General features: G+C 38.3%; 1 protein-coding gene across 10 annotated transcripts in view; it reads right to left on the reverse strand.

The window, feature by feature from the left end:
* The window catches only part of INPP4B (inositol polyphosphate-4-phosphatase type II B), a 750,879-nt gene that overhangs the window by 38,995 nt on the left and 693,689 nt on the right, over window positions 1-18,195 (reverse strand). For all 10 annotated transcript variants that reach the window (XM_082463351.1, XM_082463352.1, XM_082463345.1 and 7 more), the window contains 2 exons: window positions 9,411-9,523; window positions 5,475-5,629 (listed from right to left, as the gene is read on the reverse strand). In XM_082463351.1, coding sequence (XP_082319477.1) covers window positions 5,475-5,629; window positions 9,411-9,523 — 268 coding nt within the window. The remainder of the gene's footprint in view (window positions 1-5,474; window positions 5,630-9,410; window positions 9,524-18,195) is intronic.

The following is an 18,195-nucleotide window of genomic DNA, read 5'->3' on the forward strand; positions in this document are numbered from 1 at the left end:
AGGCAACCGCTAAGAGTTCCTTACAGAGTCAGTTGGCACTCCTTGCCAACTTCCTAGTCTGAAGAGGATCTTGTGCCATTTCAGTCAAACAGACTGTAGCTAGCAGCACAGGTCGTAAGTGTGAAGCTATAAGCAATACTGGATATGTAAGAAAAGAGAGAGTCTGAAATTTTTAAAAACTGTACAGAGGGTATAATGACAAGTTGAAATTATGATAGAGTAATCATGGTTCAGGCATACAAAAATGCAGTCGGGCAGCCATTGAAAACCTGGTCTCCGACAAGTCTCTGCACCACTGGGAACCTGAACTTCCTTTGAGCTGTACCAGACCCAAGGACACCCCTAGCCGTGTTCAGAACAATACCTGCCAGCTGCAACCTATGGTCTCAAGGTCTTCCATTGTAACTATGCAACCATTTGGGATCCCAACCAATCCTCACTTAACCAGCACCCTGACTCTTGCCAGCTCTGATTATAATTCTTGATAAACAACTCATGTAACTAACTGTAACCTTGTGGGTTTTTGCCTTTATAAGCCTCCCCCATTTTGTAGTCTGGTAGAACACAATTCAAATGCTTGTTGAATCTGTGTCTCCCGGGCTGCAGCCCTAAATAAACACCTTTTTATTTCAATCATGTCTGTTTCTAAACTTCTGGTTGACAGATTCAGACTGTGTGTTAAGGTAGATTGTTTGTGGCCTGTTTGTTTTTGAATTTGAGTTGAAACCTCTCCAAAACTTTCACTTTCATCTTCTGGAACTTTTGCTTATAAATATGTCACAACTGAGCAATAATTTCATTTGCTTATTTCCAAATGCCCATGTATGCACAAAACTTCCTTATAGGACTTGAACACTTTAGAAACCTATGTTATTCATTCACTCACTCATTGAATATTTATTGAGAACCTACTATAACTAGGCATTATTCTAGGTATTGGATAATTAAAACATAGCAGTGAACAAGATAACAAAAGTCCCCACTCTCATGAACCTTATTCTGGTGAGGGGGCTTCTGAACAAGCAGGTAGATGAAGCTTTATTTCTTTTTATCCATAACATTTCTCTCATCCATAAATAATTTGAAAATTTAACAGAGATAAGCACTATACAGTAGAAAAATTTAATATAGATAAGGAAAAAAATAAAACTACAGAAACAACATTGATATTATAACCCCGGTGAACTTTTAAAAATATCCAGAGTAAATAGCCTGAAAGGTGGTTAGAATAATTCAAAGATAAAATAAACTGCAACTGATGTCAAATAAAATAAAAAACTTTAATACATTTAAAAACATAAAACTCAAACTCCTTTAAAACACTAGCTTTTTTTTTTTTTTTTTTTAATCCAGGGTTGTGTCCTGGAATATTTGTAAAGTTCTTAAAAATTCTGGATCCCTGAATCCACCTCAATGATAAACTGCACAGGGTCCAAATATACGTAGTTTCTTAATGTCCCAGAAGCAGCCACTGTCTGGAGGCTGGGACTGTCCAACAGATGGCAGAGCAAAGAGCTCTGCAAATCCTCTTCCTCCTCCCAAAACCATGACACTGAAAAATATTGTCAAAACCAACCATTTCAGGATGCTAATAATCTGCCAAAGACAAGCAACAAGTGGAAAAGAGTTTCTTCTTGGAAAACTGCTGACTGGCAGGTAAGAAGAGGGGGAGCCTGTGGTCTTTCTGCCTGGGGCTGCTCCCACCCCGCCCCTCTCAGCTAAACCTCTACCAGGGAGAGGCTGCCATGGAAACTGGCAACTTTGCTGCCCCAGGGTCTGAGTGCATTGGAAGTGAAGAGCAGAAAAGCCTCCCAGGCACTGTCCGAAGCATTAGCGTCCTTGGAGGCAAACAAATGCTGACTGCCAACCTCACAGCTGGCCTGAGCCTGCACTCCCACTTGGGCCACTCCCCAGACCAGTGGACTAGCCATGAATGTAATGGGAAATGAGATCCTGGACATGAGAGAACCATGGAGGGCTTTGATCAATTTCCACACATCCTGGGTTGACCAGTAGGACCTAATAGGGCCTGGTGGAAAGAAAAGGCACAATGGATACAAAAACTCCTGAATTTGAAGATGTTTCCCAGTCCATACACAGATATATCAGCAGAGGTTGAAAGCCTTACTGGATTGAACTGTTTGAGCACAACTTCTGGCTAATCACTGACTGACCACTGAATTACAGAGACTCAAGTGCAACCCTAGGAAACAAGGCTTAGACATAAAAGCAAGAACTGAACTACTATCTCAGAACATAATTGAAAATACAATTTTAAAAACAGATGAAAAAGTTGCTACACGGTTCTGAAAAACAGAAGGCAGCAGAATGAATTCCTATTTGGACTGTTCTTTGTTTATTCAACCACTATTTATATTTATTTCATTCTGGACCAGACACTGTGCTCAAATGCCCAGATACAATAGTGAACATGACAGATAAGGTAGAAATTAAAGAGTTAACATTCTAGAACTAGAGTTTGTTCTTCAAAGTCTCAGGATGTGGGCAGACCACTCTGATCTTGCACACAGTCTCCAATTTCTAAAAGTACATGGTTCTTATGACTCATATGACTTACATAATATTTTAACTAACAGATGTGAAGTAGTCAAATACATAACCAAATAATTATGGGATTGACATATATACACTAATATGTATAAAACAGATAACTAATAAGAAACTGTTGTATAAAAAATAAATAAATAAAATTTATAAAAAAGGAAAAAAAAACAACTAAGGAAAACAACAAGGTCCTACTGTATAGCACAGGATAAAAAATGTAACTAAGGATCTGTGTTTTAGTGCTGGCTCTAGTATTTTCTGAGTAGTCTTTGCTGAAACACTCTGTAGAGCTCAGTTTCATTATTCATAAGGTGAAGCAGGTTTGACTAAATTTTTAAGGTGACTCCTTGATCTCAAATTCTATGATTATTCGTAAGGGCATAAAATAATACACATTAACATAAAAAATACTTATAAGAAACCTATCCAGGCTTACTTTAATGAATGCAATCCATCCATAATTAGCACAGCATTTGTAAACACAGGCACAGTTTCAAAGTGGTATTTAAAGAGCTTATTTTCTTAAATAGATAACACATTGCATTTGAAAGCTTATTTACAAGATTTTAATATATGGTATTGGAGTCAAACCGTATGTCATAATATATTCAAAAAAATACGAGGCTCATAATTGCCTAGACTTGATTGTCTCAGGAAGATCATGACCTTTGCTATTTATTTTCTTAACAAATATTGTAGAGTGATCACTGTGTCTCAAACGTTGATCTAATCACTTTACACGTATCAATTCATTTAATCCTGGAGACATTCCTAAGAAGGGCTACTATTATTAGCATGTCTATTTTTACACAAGAGAAGACTGAGGCACCAAGAGGTTGACTAACTTGCCTCAGGCACTAAGAGGCAGGATGAGATTAACTTCCTCTTGGCTGCTAAGTGGATTCAAACTCAGGTCAGCTGGCTCCCAAGCCGCATCCTCTCATCTACTCTGCCCTGTGGCCAGAGCTTACAAACCTAGGGGCTTGTGATGTAAGACAGTACCCAAAGACGGAAAGGACATCAGTTATTCAAGACGATAACACGTCTATTTCCCTTAAACACATGCACGCACGAACACACACACACACGCATACACACACATGGACAAGCCCTCACACTCTCATGCAGCCCTCACATAGACACAAAACCAAAGGATAAATTTGGCAGATTTGAAATTTCACTAGAGTAGTGGGGATATGGAAGTGAAGATCTTTAGTATTTTGGGATTACATTTCTAGTGCCTTACTTTTATTTCACAATCCCACACTAAATCCTCATAAATGTTATGTCATTAGCAAATGTGTTGTATATATAATGTCAGGTCCATACAACCTTTATGCTATTCCAAAATATGTAGTTTTATAGTTCAACATATATATGACAGATATGCCCTTTATTTACGGATTGGAAAAAATTACCTTTCTAATTTAAGGGTCCTCTCTTACCCTTACCTTAAATAAACAAGTAACAGTTTCACCTTCCAGATACTTTATGCTGGTTGAATCATTTTAGCCCTCTAGGGTTTCTGGCCTGTAAAATCATGTGCTCTGCCCTCCTCACCTGGCATCTTTGTTCCATCCATAGTGACATCTGTACTTTTTAAATGCACATTAGAAGATTTTATACTCAGATTCTGAACCTTCCCTGTGAGTGTTGAGAGATTATTATTGAAAAAAGTCTTTAATGACAACCAAACATGTTTCGTATGGCTGACTGAGATGCTCATGTCAGGCCTTGAAGATATCCTCATACATTTATCCAAAAATTATGGTAGAACTCCACTGAACAACGAAAATGCCAAGAGACATGAAATGGGGTAAAAGAGAGGACTTCAGAACCCTCTCATTAGCGGGGAAAACATACAGCATAGAAGGAGCGCAGACAAGCATCACCCTCGCCATGGAAAGACCGTAGCAGTTAAAAGAAAAGGGGAGCTAATGACATGCCAGATAAGAAGCAGCCCTCTCACAGCATCACATGACATTCCTTTCTGGGATCAGGGAGCCTGTCCCATGTTTCCTGTTGTGCTTCTGAGTCGGTCTTTGTGGCAAAGAGACAAGTTCGCTAAAGTTTTTAATTAACGTATGTCCTTGCTGACAGATGTTGTGAATGAGGCACTTTTTCCTTCCCATTATGGCTTAGACTTTAGATTTAATTACTGCGGAAATGAATCAAGATACATGACTTCAGGCAGAACATTTTAAATGTCAGCAGAGTAACCATATTAATTCTCAATCTTAAAAGGATCCGTGTAATCCCGTCTTTATGATGAGTGATGTGAAAATAATTTTAGGAAGGAGGTTAAAGACAGGAAGACCCTGCAACCCATGGGAAGATCACCTGTTAGTTGCCACTTTTTGGATAGTTGCTTTGTTTGCATAACGAATTAGTTTTATTTTGTGCATACACATAACGACTTGTATGAAAAGCGACTGTGCTCTTTAAGTGTTATATGTGAAAGGACCGGAGCCCTTCAACTTAGGTCTAAATGTATTAATGAAATATATCCTCCATTCAGATGATCAAAATCTGGCCACATTTTTTTTATTGCCTAAAATGAGTATTCACTTAAAATTATGTTATCTCTCATGTCATCAGCTCTAAGCCATGGAAATGCAGTGAAGTAACTAAATGTTTAGTCCTCCAGTAAAACACATATTTGGAAAAAGAAAACAAAAAACCAAACCTTAAAATGACCTAAAAGAAACAATGAGGTCCTATTATATAGCACAGGGAACTATATGCAACATCCCGTGATAAACGAAAATGAAAAGGAATATAAAAAAGAATATATATGTATAACTAAATCACTTCGCTGTACAGCAGAAATTAACAAATATTGTAAATCAACTATACTTCAATAAAATTTTGTTTTAAAAAAGAAAGAAAGCTGAAGACATATGGGATACCTTCTCATACAATCCAGCGCTCGGATAAAGAAGTCCTTGTGTAACTGGTGTTCATCCCTCAAGATTGAGCATTGTTCAAGCGTCACTGACATCGACGTCCTGTCTTTGGCACTTTTACAACAGGTGAAACGAATGCCATTTAGCTTGCGACAAATCTGTAACAGACATATACACAGTTTATTGTTTATCTGCAGATTACTCTAAAGTGTCAGAGGCCTCTAGACACTTCTAGTCTAAACCCACCAAATTTATGTTAATTTATGAAAGTTACCTGGTTCAATCTGCCTATGGAATGGAAAAATACTACCTTTTCATTTCAAAAGCTGGTGGAATAGATTTAATTTATTTAGCTCTTTGTACATGAGGTGTGGGGCTGTTGAAGGCATATAAGATGGTAAATATCCAGCAGAGGCAGCAAAGCTCTCTGAGAGGGGATCTAAGCTGCAGGGGATAATGATAATCACAGCTCAGAAGCAATATCTTAATAGTGAAGGGGAAAAAAATAATCTGTATTTCCTGGATCAGCCACTTGATTTGAATCTTACATAGCTAATACCTTCTTACTATATATTTAAAATAACCTTTACTAATCTCTGCTGGATGTTATGAGATTTCAAACATCCATATGGTGCCAAGTGCAACCGATAAGGAAACCACTCATCGATGCAACTAATAAGAATAAGGGCACCAAAAATGGCCACCGTTATTGCATATCTACTGTGCACCAGGTACAATGCTAATAAATTTCATATAAATTTGCTCTTTTAATTCAACTGCACATGAACCCTGGAGGAAGGTATATTAATCTCATTTTACAGATGAGCAAATTGAGGTTTAGATAGGTAAGGTGACTTATGCACAACAGAGCAGAGCCAGGATGCTGATATAAGTCTACCTAACAAGGACCAAGTCTTTAACTTCTGTCCTGTTCTGTTTCTCTCTATAATTCTTTCTTCTTGTTATTCTGATGTAAGCCAGGAGAAGAATCTGTAAGTAGCAATAATTTATGGTCTCATTGTTTTACGGTTAACAGGTGAATCACACCATTCTTTTCTCTTCCCTAGTCCATGCTAATGCATCAACAATGTTAGTCAACATGCACTTAAGATACATCTACTCTGATGAAATACAGGCCTACTTTATTATCTGCCATTGAGGAGGCCTTAACAGTTGCCTGATTTGAAGAGAGGATATAATAATACAGTTTATCAAGGGTTTTTATCATGATTTAATTGTGATTCTGATACTTAGCTTAGGATTTACAAGTCCTTATTAGCCCTTAGGTACTTTCTCACTATCTCCAATGTAAGTGACTAGAGAAATGTGAGAGCATGATTTCAACATATAATCTTTTTTTTTCTTGTAGAAAACACTAACGCATTTAAATAAATAGTATTTCAAAAATTTTAATATAAAATAACAAAGGCTTGACTATATTTATAGTAACAAAATACAGACCTCAATGGTCACTTATGAGAGGTGATTTTTAAAAAGAATGAATATTCTTTAAAATGCATTGTCACAATTGTATGCAACTATCCTACTAAGGATATTTCATGTTACAAATTTAAAATCAAGAGGAATCTGGGGCGGGCTCCCCTGGTGGCGCAGTGGTTAAGAATCCGCCTGCCAATGCAGGGGACACGGGTTCAAGCCCTGGTCCGGGAAGATCCCACATGCCGCGGAGCAACTAAGCCTGTGTGCCACAACTACTGAGCCTGTGCTCTAGAGCCCAAGAGCCACAACTACTGAGCCCATGTGCCACAACTACTGAAGCCTACACCACAACTACTGAAGTCTATGCACCTAGAGCCTGTGCTCCGCAACAAGAGAAGCCACCACAATGAGAAGCCCGTGCACCGCAACGAAGAGTAGCCCCCGCTTGCCGCAACCAGAGAAAAGCCCATGCGCAGCAATGAAGACCAACGCAGCCAAAAATAAAATAAAATAATAAAATAAATAAATGTATTAAAAAAAAAGAAGCTGGGGCAATTCCATCAAAGCAGACAGGTTGGGTCTTGGTTTCTGTATTTCACAACTCTTCTGAACTATATGAGCTTAATTTAACATTAGCTTAATTTGGTATTTGGTCTTTTTAAATTCTCATTTTCATTTTTAAAAATTCATTCAAGATAAAACCAAATAGCTTTACATTTTTCAATTAGAATGTAGAACATTAACAAAAGCAGTATTTCATTAATTGTTTTAAAGAAGAGAGGATAATAAAACAGAGACAGAAATAAAAACTTTTTGGAAAATGTCAAAGGGAATTTCTATATTTCTTTAAGAATAATACCAAGGTCCCTGGTTTACAAAGAGGATATTGAAACTCATGTATCACCGTATAGACATGCTATTAATAATAAAGTCAATATTCCTACAGAATGCCAAATTTGCACACTATGGGTGCTGTATATTTATCAAGGCAAGTAATCACCCATTCATGAATTCAATGGTAAGTTGTGAGTAAGCCATATTTGGTTGGTATATACATTTCAAAAAAAATTTCAGAAATGTGGGATTTATGGAAATTTTAAAAATATATTCAAATGAGAAAACTACATGTACTAGAGAAAATATACATATGTGGTTCTACCTGTGCATCCTTCATTTGTCAATTTACATGACTGCACGATATGTGTATAATGACATATGTATATGTTCCTAAGTTGTCAGATGGCCTTGGGAAATGATCAAACTACTTTTGTGCTATCATGTCATTAGTTATATAGCAAAAATAACTTACGACCTGTCTTTGTGAAATTTTCGTGAGAATTAGCAACCATAGTAGTCTTTGAAGGTATATAGAGCAGACACAGGAGAAAGAACTATTAAAAACAACCTTCATGTAATGTAGTATGATGCTAAATGGGACCAGTGTAAATGAGCTGCCTGAAAGCAACGTTTCATACTGTTACCTTTGATGTTCTTCCCTGGGGCTCCAAGAGGGCATGAAGGGAAACTAAAGCAGCTTTCCTCTGCCTTGCTCTTGGTAAATTATTTTATGAACTCATGGTAAATTATCCATTCCTTTTTCCCAGAAGAGAGTAAGTAATATTAGATTATAATTGAAGCGCTGGCAGCAGGGAGAAAGGCTTTGTTTTAAATGCTATTGATAGAGAATGAATAGCACATGTGAGATCTGTTACACTGAACTCCAAATTACACAAGCAATCCTGTGCAGTAAGTTCAAACAATGCGTTCATCAAAAAGATCTCCAATGTGTGCCTTTCCTGATGAAAAGATCCCTTCCTAGTGAAAGGATCTCTGGGTCTGAATGTTTAACAAAACTCATGTGAGCTATACCTAAACGGTGGCCAGATAAGAGCTTAAAAACTATAGGCATGATTTTCTCCCTCAACCTTGTAGAAACCTGGTGGGGGGGGAAGCAGGCAGATCTTCTACCCTGAGGGTGCCATTAAATGAGAAAGAAGCATACAAAATATAGCTCATTACCCTAAGAGCAATACATCAGTAATAAATTCTATGCCAATATCTAAATTGACAAACGCATTTACAAGCTCATTAACAAAACAATATGTCCAGGAGCCTTACTGAGGCTGTGAGTCAGAGATCTGATAACCACTTTCTGTTGAAACCTTATGTCTCTAGAGCAGCACTTCAAAACCCTGACTGACATGGGCTATTGACATTGCAACATGCAATATCAAGAAAATCACAGACCCTTGATTTTAGCCTCAAACACATCCCGAATTTATAAGAAAAGCCAATGAGTAAGATTCTTTCTCGTTGAATACATCTTCTTCTATCTTGTGTTCTTGTTTATTGGTAGACTAGATGCCTAATCTCCTGGATAATGGAGAATGACATCTGGTAGCCCAAAGTGCAGAGGTTGGACCCTACATAGCAGATACCCGATAATGCTTTCTGATCATCACGGTGACAGGCAATACCATTTGACAGGAGAGTGCCTACCGTTGCAGCCAGCCACATGATCTCTACATTCTTCCTCTTTTTGGCTTGAATATTTTGATGGAGATTTTCTAGTAATCCTTTTAAATCATTTTGTTCTTGAAAATGAGAAATGTCTGAAAAACAAAAAAGGAGGGGAAAAAAAGGAAACCGTATTAGTATTAAGCTGCCCATGGAGTTTTCCTTAATATATATGCAAAAGTAATTTCCATGACAACAAATGCCATTTGGAGCAGAGAGTATCTGAGGATAATCATACTTATTAATCCTTCCGGTTTTATTCTTTTACTTAGAAATATGCCTCAGTTTCCCTCATTCCCTATTGTGTGTAACTGGGGTAATGTCAATGGGTGATATAACGCTCACCAAGAAGGGAACTGTTTTTTTTTTTTTTTTTTTTTTTAAATTTATTTATTTAATTTATCTTTGGCTGTGTTGGGTCTTTGTTTCTGTGCGAGGGCTTTCTCTAGTTGTGGCAAGTGGGGGCCACTCTTCCTCCCGGTGCGCAGCCCTCTCACTGTCACGGCCTCTCTTGTTGCAGAGCACAGGCTCCAGACGCGCAAGCTCAGTAATTGTGGCACACGGGCCCAGTTGCTCCGCGGCATGTGGGATCTTCCCGGACCAAGGCTCGAACCCGTGTCCCCTGCATTGGCAGGCAGACTCTCAACCACTGCGCCACCAGGGAAGCCCGGGAACTGTTTTTAATAACAAAGGCTGCCTCACTTCAACCTAAGTATAGGAATGAGGATGAAACATGAGATACAACCTTCCATTTTGGGCTACTGAGCAGCTAGTCTGAATCATGAGACTATATCAAACTGAACATCTCGGAGGTGGAATTGGAAAGTTCAACCAAAACACATGAAGTCAGTTTCTACACAGCAAGATTCCTCAAACTAGGCAATATTGACATTTCGGACTGGCTGACACTTGGTTGTAGGGAGTGGGCCTATATTCTGCATTGTGGGATGTTCACTAGCATCCCTGACCTCTACCATTTAGAAGCCAGTAGTACCCTTCCCATTGTGACAATCAAAAATATCTCCAGATATTGCCAAATGTTCCTTGGGGGCAAAGTCTATCCCGTTTGAGAACAAGTGCTATTAAGGAGCACAGGTATGGATGGAAAGAGAAACAACGCAAGAAGCGATAGTTAATTATATGAGATAATTGGGAAGGGAGCAAGAAGTGACTGATTGCTCAGATCTCTACACACTCATAACTAGAGCATGAGTAATCAATGGCATATGGTTTATATTAAAACCTAAGGCAATGCACACTATGACACCAGTATTCCTGAGACTCAGTGAGATAGGATTCAAGATTAGAATATAGAGATGGAAACAAAAAGTCTAAGAGAATGGTTGGGTTAGTACCGTACAGTATGAAAATACACTCTACTGTGGAAGCCACAAACTGATGGATGAAGAACTCCTGAGAGCTTTAGTTGAGGCTAAAAACAGGAGAAAATACATAAGAACAACATGGACTATACCTAGGCTATCCAGTTACATTGAAGAAATAGATGATCTGCTCCTGAATCAGACCACACACACATACACAAATGACACAAATAAGCTTTAATCATAATGAAGTTTGGCACTTAACAAAATTGTACCAGATGTTTCATTTTATTAGAATAATATATCTGAGTAGCTCTTAACTTTAGCTCCAGAGAGTAGAGGAAATATCCTAAAGAACTGTACTAGCAATCTATATCTACCAAAGAATGGAAGTGGTTGGTAAAATGGAACTGAGCACTGAAAACAATTATATATCATCTTGAATTTCCTGTCCACAGAATAGAGGAAGGTCAGGTACAATCCAGATTCACACCTTGTTTTAGGGAGATGAGATTCAAATTATTCATATAAATATATGCATGATTCTACTTTATTAGTTCCTAAATGGGAAAACTGTTCAACGTCAAATTTTTACCGTGTAACTAGAGACGATTTTTTTTTTATTTTAAATTTTTTGGCCACACTGCGCACCATGTAGGATCTTAGTTCCCCGACCAGGGATCGAACCCATGCCCCCTCCATTGGAAGCGTGGAGCCTTAACCACTTGACTACCAGGGAAGTCCCAATGAAAGAGAAACTTTCCCTAAAGACATTGCTTTGCTAGGTAGGAGACTGATACACAGAGATTTTAACAGGACACAGCCCAAGGATAAAGGGAAGGAGGCATAATGTAGAATGCCTTGAAGAGAGTTGCAAAGCCAGCTCAGGACTCTACGGCTAATTGAAGAAAGTAAGGACAATAATGGTGCCTTCTAATTGATACTTTTAGCACACAAGGAATAAGTCAGATCTGCCATCACTGCCCTTAATGTTGATAAATGGCAACCAAAACAAAACATGACTTAGAATAACAAGCAGCAATTTAAAATCGTGTACAGGTATATCATTGACAGAGAAAGTGTCCTTGACATTGTTGAAAGGAAAAACTGGTCATATTAATAAATGAATTTATTGGTGTAACATTGGGTGTGTGTGCCTGCACTTGTGTGCATGCTTACCTCTCTATGTGAACGCAGGCAGAGCAAGACATCGGTTTAGATGTCAACAGTGCTCCTCTTCGGGTTATGGGATTTAGGGTGATTTTCCAACTGCCTTTTAAATTATTTTTTATTTAATATTGGAGTATAGTTGATTAACAATGTCGTGTTGGTTTCAGGTATACGGCAAAGTAATGCAGTTATACATGTATGTGTATCTATTCTTTTTCAAATTCTTTTCCCATTTAGGTTATTACAAAATACTGAGCAGAGTTCCCTGTGCTATACAGTAGGTCATTGTTGGTTATCTGTTTTAAATATAACAGTGTGTACATGTCAATCCCAAACTCCCAATCTATCCCTTCCTCAACTGCCTTTTTATGTCATTTGAGACACAATAAATATGTATTGTTTTAAAATAATACAGTTATTTTAAGAGCAAGGGAGAACAGAGTACATATGTATAAGAAAAAGAAAAAAAAAAAACCTCAAATTCTTATGATACAAAGACCTGACCTCCAAATTTCCATGGTCTGGTAGGGTGGGATAGATTTTTTACACCATTATTAACTGCAGTCAAGTGTACCGTGGGCTATGACACAAGACAGTAAAAATGATAATAGGGACCTAAGAAAAGGAGTGGCCAATTCAATGAAGAATAGTTGAGTATGGAAAGGTTTCTAGTAAAGGTAATGCTTTGTGTCTACAGAGAGTATTTGAGGCCAAGAGAAAAACGTCAGCAAAGGCATGGACATACGAGGCAGTACTATGGAAACAGGAAGCTTGTAGTTCACCATGTCTTAGAGGGCAAGAATTATGAAGAGTCTTTTCCGCTATTTTGGGATATCTGGGCTTCCTCCTAAAAATGGGAGCACCTGGTGAATTTTAATTATGGACATAACCATATCTGAGAGGTCCCCGAGACTGTTCTTAAAATCACCTGGTAAAGATGACTTTCAAATATTTTTAAAAGCAATACAGAAGAAGTTTACTTTATACAATGTCCCATAGCAGTTATGCACACTCATCCCTTTGTAACAAAAATTTTATGCAATAATATTTACCCTGAGTGCGTTCACTGCACCCTGAATATATTTTGTTCTATTCCATCTTGCTTTCTTTTGTATGTTGCCCCAACCCACTAAACTGATTTAACACCTATATAGGGTCAACATAAAAAACTTGCAAAGCACTGATTTAGGGCAACCCCATGTCCAAGATGCTTAGGTGACTTTTTCACAAGGTTCATAGTCAGACGGTCAAGTCAAAAATCCAGTCTCCCAAGTCCTATGCCAGTAATTTCCCTCAAATCTGTATTAGTGTCTTCACAGTTGGCTGCTGATACAAAAAAGTAATTCCAGTATTAACACAATGGACCAGTTTCTTCAGAATTCTGAGGATTCAGAACAAAGCATAATAATTTTTCAAAATAATTTAGTTTCATAGTTGACATGGAGATTTTAAAATCAGCCATTTTAAACAGACTACAATGTTCCTAAAATAAGTCAAACAAATGGCCATCCTTTGCTCATTTTTATCTACATAAAGATAGTACTTTCAGATACACAGAAATGATATCCCAAAGAAATTTCACCCCTTCTCCCCATGGCATGCTTTTTAGAAGGAAGTCAATTGATGTTCTTAAAATTTTCAAGCCACTGTTTCTATTTCTGTAATGATAAAACTTCATTTATTCAGTCCATCACTATGATTGCTGCCATTTTTTTTCAGCCTGACAAAAATCCTGCAGGCCACAGAAATTCAGGTCTGGTTCTGGAAAGAAGTAGCATTAGTAATGACTAAATAGGTGAGATTTCAAGATATAATGATAGATCCTGATATAGCAACTTTAAATCATGGTATACACAGAACATGGATTGGTTTTGTTACTGAACCAAACTTGGGTCTGCCCACCCATGAGCAGTAAAGCTAACCTACTGACACCGGGTTGTAGTGAAGGAAAGTGCAGTGTTTACTGCAGGGCAACAAGCAAGGAGTCCTGGTTACCTAGTGCCCAAAAAGCCCAAACTCCCTGATGGACTTCAGCAAAGCATTTTTAAAGACAAGGTGAGGGAGTGGAGTCCCAGGGTATGTGATCAGCTCGTGCACAATTCTCTGATTGGTTGATGGTGATGTAACAGGGCAGTGTCACAGGGGTTAATATTATCAACCCTTAGGTGCCGGTAGGTCTGGGGGCTACCTGCTCATGGTCATCAAGTAGGTAACTTCTTCCATTTGGTGGCGGTTTTAGCATTTGTAAAACAACTCAGGAAATGTGCATCAGATACTGTTATCTGGGTACTTCAGAGAGGAGGTAAATCAGAGGATATGGGGGAGGGGTCTGTCTTGGGAAGGCCCTGTAAGGTTCTGCTCAGTAACCGTTTTAGATTTAGAAGGAGTTTCTTCAAATGTAAATATGGCCAATAAGTCTTGCTTCTGGTACTCACTCCTGCATTACTGTAGGACCGAACTTAGACAGAGCAATTGAATCTCTATGCTTATCTCCATAAAAGTATTCTGTTTTTCCAGGGGGGTTCATGAAAGTAATCAGAAGGTAAAAGGTAAAAGAATGTACACTGCATTATTGCTTATGATACTAAACAGCAGCAAAAATCTAAATGATGGTAGAGATAATCTGTCATACATATGTATATATATTTATGACATAGAATATTATATAATAGGTAGAATGAATAAACATGCTAGATGTATGAGCATGGATATATACTAAAAAATATGCTGAGCAAAAAAAAAAAAAAAATGATTCATACAAGATAACAGCAATAATATAAAGTTAAATGTGCAAACCTGTACCATATTTTTTATGGATACACACATACAGAGGAAAAATATGTATGAGAATGTAAAATACCAAATTCAGGATACTGATTTTCTCAGAGAAGGGAAGGTGAGGGGTGGGAACCAAAAAGGGTACCAAGGGGGTTTCCACTATGTCTACAAATATTTGTTTCTCACAAAATTTCTGAGACTGGGTGATGGGTTCCAAAATGCTTGTATTTTATGACCTGTTCTCTTTCTCCGTTTGGAACTTTCATAACTCTTTGTAAAGAAAGCACCGGGCCAAGATTCCAGGAAAACGATTACTAATGCCAACTCCGTCCCTGCTTCGACATGTGGTCATAGCAAGCTGTTTAACCCTCTGTCCCTATTTTCTCAACAGCAAAGTGAGGTCAATAACCCCGTCATGCTGCATCGACCTCCAGTGGAAAACAATGAATAAAAGTCTTGGCAGAAGAGTCTACATTATTCAGTTCTGCGTCAGCTCTGAAAAACAGAGGAAGACATTCACAGTTCTTAAGAAGAGTTCATAGCCTCAGATAGAAAGCTTACTTTCTCAGGCAAAAGTCCAAATTTATCCAAAGTAAGAAATAGTCTCTCACACAGACACAGGTGCACACACATGATCCCAAACATTCAGAAAGGCAGTGACTGTTCTCCCACCACTCCTTGCTGGGAGAGAACAGCCAAGTTCAGAGTCACTTTTTTAGTAGCTATTTTTTCCTTGTTTTGTCAAATGGGATTTCTTTAACAACGGCAGCTCTAAATATGACATTGGTCTGACTCAAAGGGAGGGTGCTGACCAGTGAACAGGAATGGGACCATGAACTCTCGGCTCATTGAACTATGATGCTAATGAGGCCAAGGCAATAGCTCCATCACCTCACGGTCAAATGATTTCATGTTGTCAGAGAATGTTCCAAGATGAAATAGAAATTACAGCCGCCTTCCCATCACCTATTCCAGCTATGTCCCAGTGGGTAGCAGGCACAACATTTACAGGGATCAATCACACCCCCATTATGAAGTCAAGTGGTATAATTCCATCCCCTTTGAAATCAGGGCTAGTTCAGGGATGAGCATCTAAACCTAAGCCAATCAGAACTTGACTTTGACCTCAGAAATTGTTTCAGGGTTATGTAAGTGACCTATGCTGTTCCAGCTGAGTGAGGCTCAGGACTCTGTAAAGTAGAAGGGGAGGAAAAGCTCTTTTTATCTCTTTGCTTGAGCATACAGTTGAGCATGGGAATAACTGCTCACGTCAGCAAGACTTTCTTCATGAAGGAACTAGATGTAGGATCACGTCAACACTAAGAGTCATGAAATAAGGCAGAGAAGTGGCTTTTCAGTACTGCTAAGCCACTAAGCCAACCCTCTCTTAACTGGCTGCCTGCCTTACTGCTGAAATTTTCAATTTTGTTAATTGATGCCAGTTTGAGTCAGGGTTTCTGTCACTTGCAACCAAAAGCATTCTAAGGTAAACACCTGGTTATATAGGCATTTTTAACACTGATCAGCCACATTGAAAATGTGTACTGTTGCTTTAGAGGTGAGGAATCACAAATAAGGAAGAGTACTTATGGAAAGCATCCCATTAATCACTTCTTTTTATGATTTTTTAACATCTTTATTGGATTATAATTGTTTTACAATGTTGTGTTAGCTTCTGCTGTACACAGAGTGAATCAGCTATATGTGTACATATATCTCCTCCCTCTAGAGCCTCCCTCTCACCCTCCCCATCCCACGCCTCTAGGTGGTCACAAAGCACCGAGCTGATCTCCCTGTGCTATACAGTGGCTTCCCACTAGCTATCTATTTTCCACATCGTAGTGTATATATGTCAGTGCTACTCTCTCAATTCGTCCCAGCCTCCCCTTCCCCCGCACCGCGTCTACAAGTCCATTCTACAGTGATGGTTTTAAAACATGGCCCCACGTTCTTTGACACTCCTTCTATAAAGAAGGTGGAGTCTTCATACCTTCATCTGGAAGCTAGGTGGGCTTGTGACCATGTTGATTAATGGCAGACGTGATGCTACGCGACTTCGGATGCCAGGTCATAAATGACTCTGAAGCTTCTGCCTTATTCTCTTGGGACTTTGCTGTCTGTATTCCCTCTTTTGGGATATTCCCTATAAGAACCCATGTACTATGCTCGGAGAAGCCCAAGTCACCTAAATAGGGTCCTATTTAGGTACTCCAGTCAACAGTTTTAGCTGAGCCCAACCTTTGAGCCATCCTAGCCCAGTGGTCAGAATGTGAGCGCAGAAGCTGGCAGTTGACTCCAGTTCCCAGTCACTTAAGGGATACCAGCCATTCTTCTTTCCAACTGAGGTCCCAGATATCTTGGAGTGGAGACATACTTCCCCACCTTTCCTGTCTGAATAACTAACCCACAGAATCTGTGAGCATAAATAAAATGATTCTAATTTTGTATCAGTAAACATGGGATAATTTGTTACCTAGCAATAAATTACCAGAACAACTACAGTTAAAAAACAAACAAACGTGGAAGGGCCTGTTCTTCTAAGTATGATAAAATGAACATATGAAGAACAAAGTTTTCACAGTCCATTCTGGTTAGTACTACATTCTGTAATATCACATCTTTTCTAGAATTAATTCTGAAACAATTATAGTTAAACACACTAACAAGCAAACAAATGCAATTAGGTGAAAGCCATTGAGATGTCTTAAAATTGGAAATTATGCTCTTTTAGAGGCTGTAAAATCTTGAAAACTACAAAAAAAAAAAGCCCCACTGACACCAGCTTTACTTAAATTTGATTTACAATTTACAATTTACGAAAAAGGCAGTATCAGAAATCAAATATCAAATTCCCAACCTGATCAGAGCTGAAAAATATTTTTGGCCTGTACATTTTCATCGTTTCCTCTTAAATAAATGTCAAGGTTGCATCACCCATAGCAGAGGAAAAGATGAACTTCAAAACGAATTGTTAAAATATATGAAAAGTAATGTGTTAACAGTTTGTTTAGAATTTCCTCACTCACTATTGCACATTGAAGGCCATGGGACTTGGTGTGTAGGGAGAAGAGTAGAATTGTAACCCATTAATATTTTTTTCTATTTCCATTTTTTCAAAGAAATCATTCATTATTTAATTTCAGAATCTCCAAACAATTTAGAGTCATGTCAAAGGTTGGGAGATGGATTGTAGGCAGATGACTCTCAAAAATTTAAGTTCTGCTCTCAAGATATTGAGATATTTTTATTAACAGAACATAGAAAATTTGAGTATGAAAGGGGCTTTATACACATCCCCAGGTCAGTCTTCCTGTTAGCCTGGTTGCACTGCTTGGATTATTTTTTGCCTGCTTTTAAGTGGCCTGGGTCCTTAGCACTGAGGGGAATTGGATGGTCCCCTTTCTTCCTTCCAGCTCAATTTCTAAGTCCTTGCATTTTAGAGCAACAGCAAGAAAATACTTGTTGAGAGCACACACTACACACAAAAGTCTGAGGAC

Source organism: Balaenoptera physalus (assembly GCF_965194825.1).
Source record: "Balaenoptera physalus genome assembly, chromosome: 5".
NCBI lineage: Eukaryota > Metazoa > Chordata > Mammalia > Artiodactyla > Balaenopteridae > Balaenoptera > Balaenoptera physalus.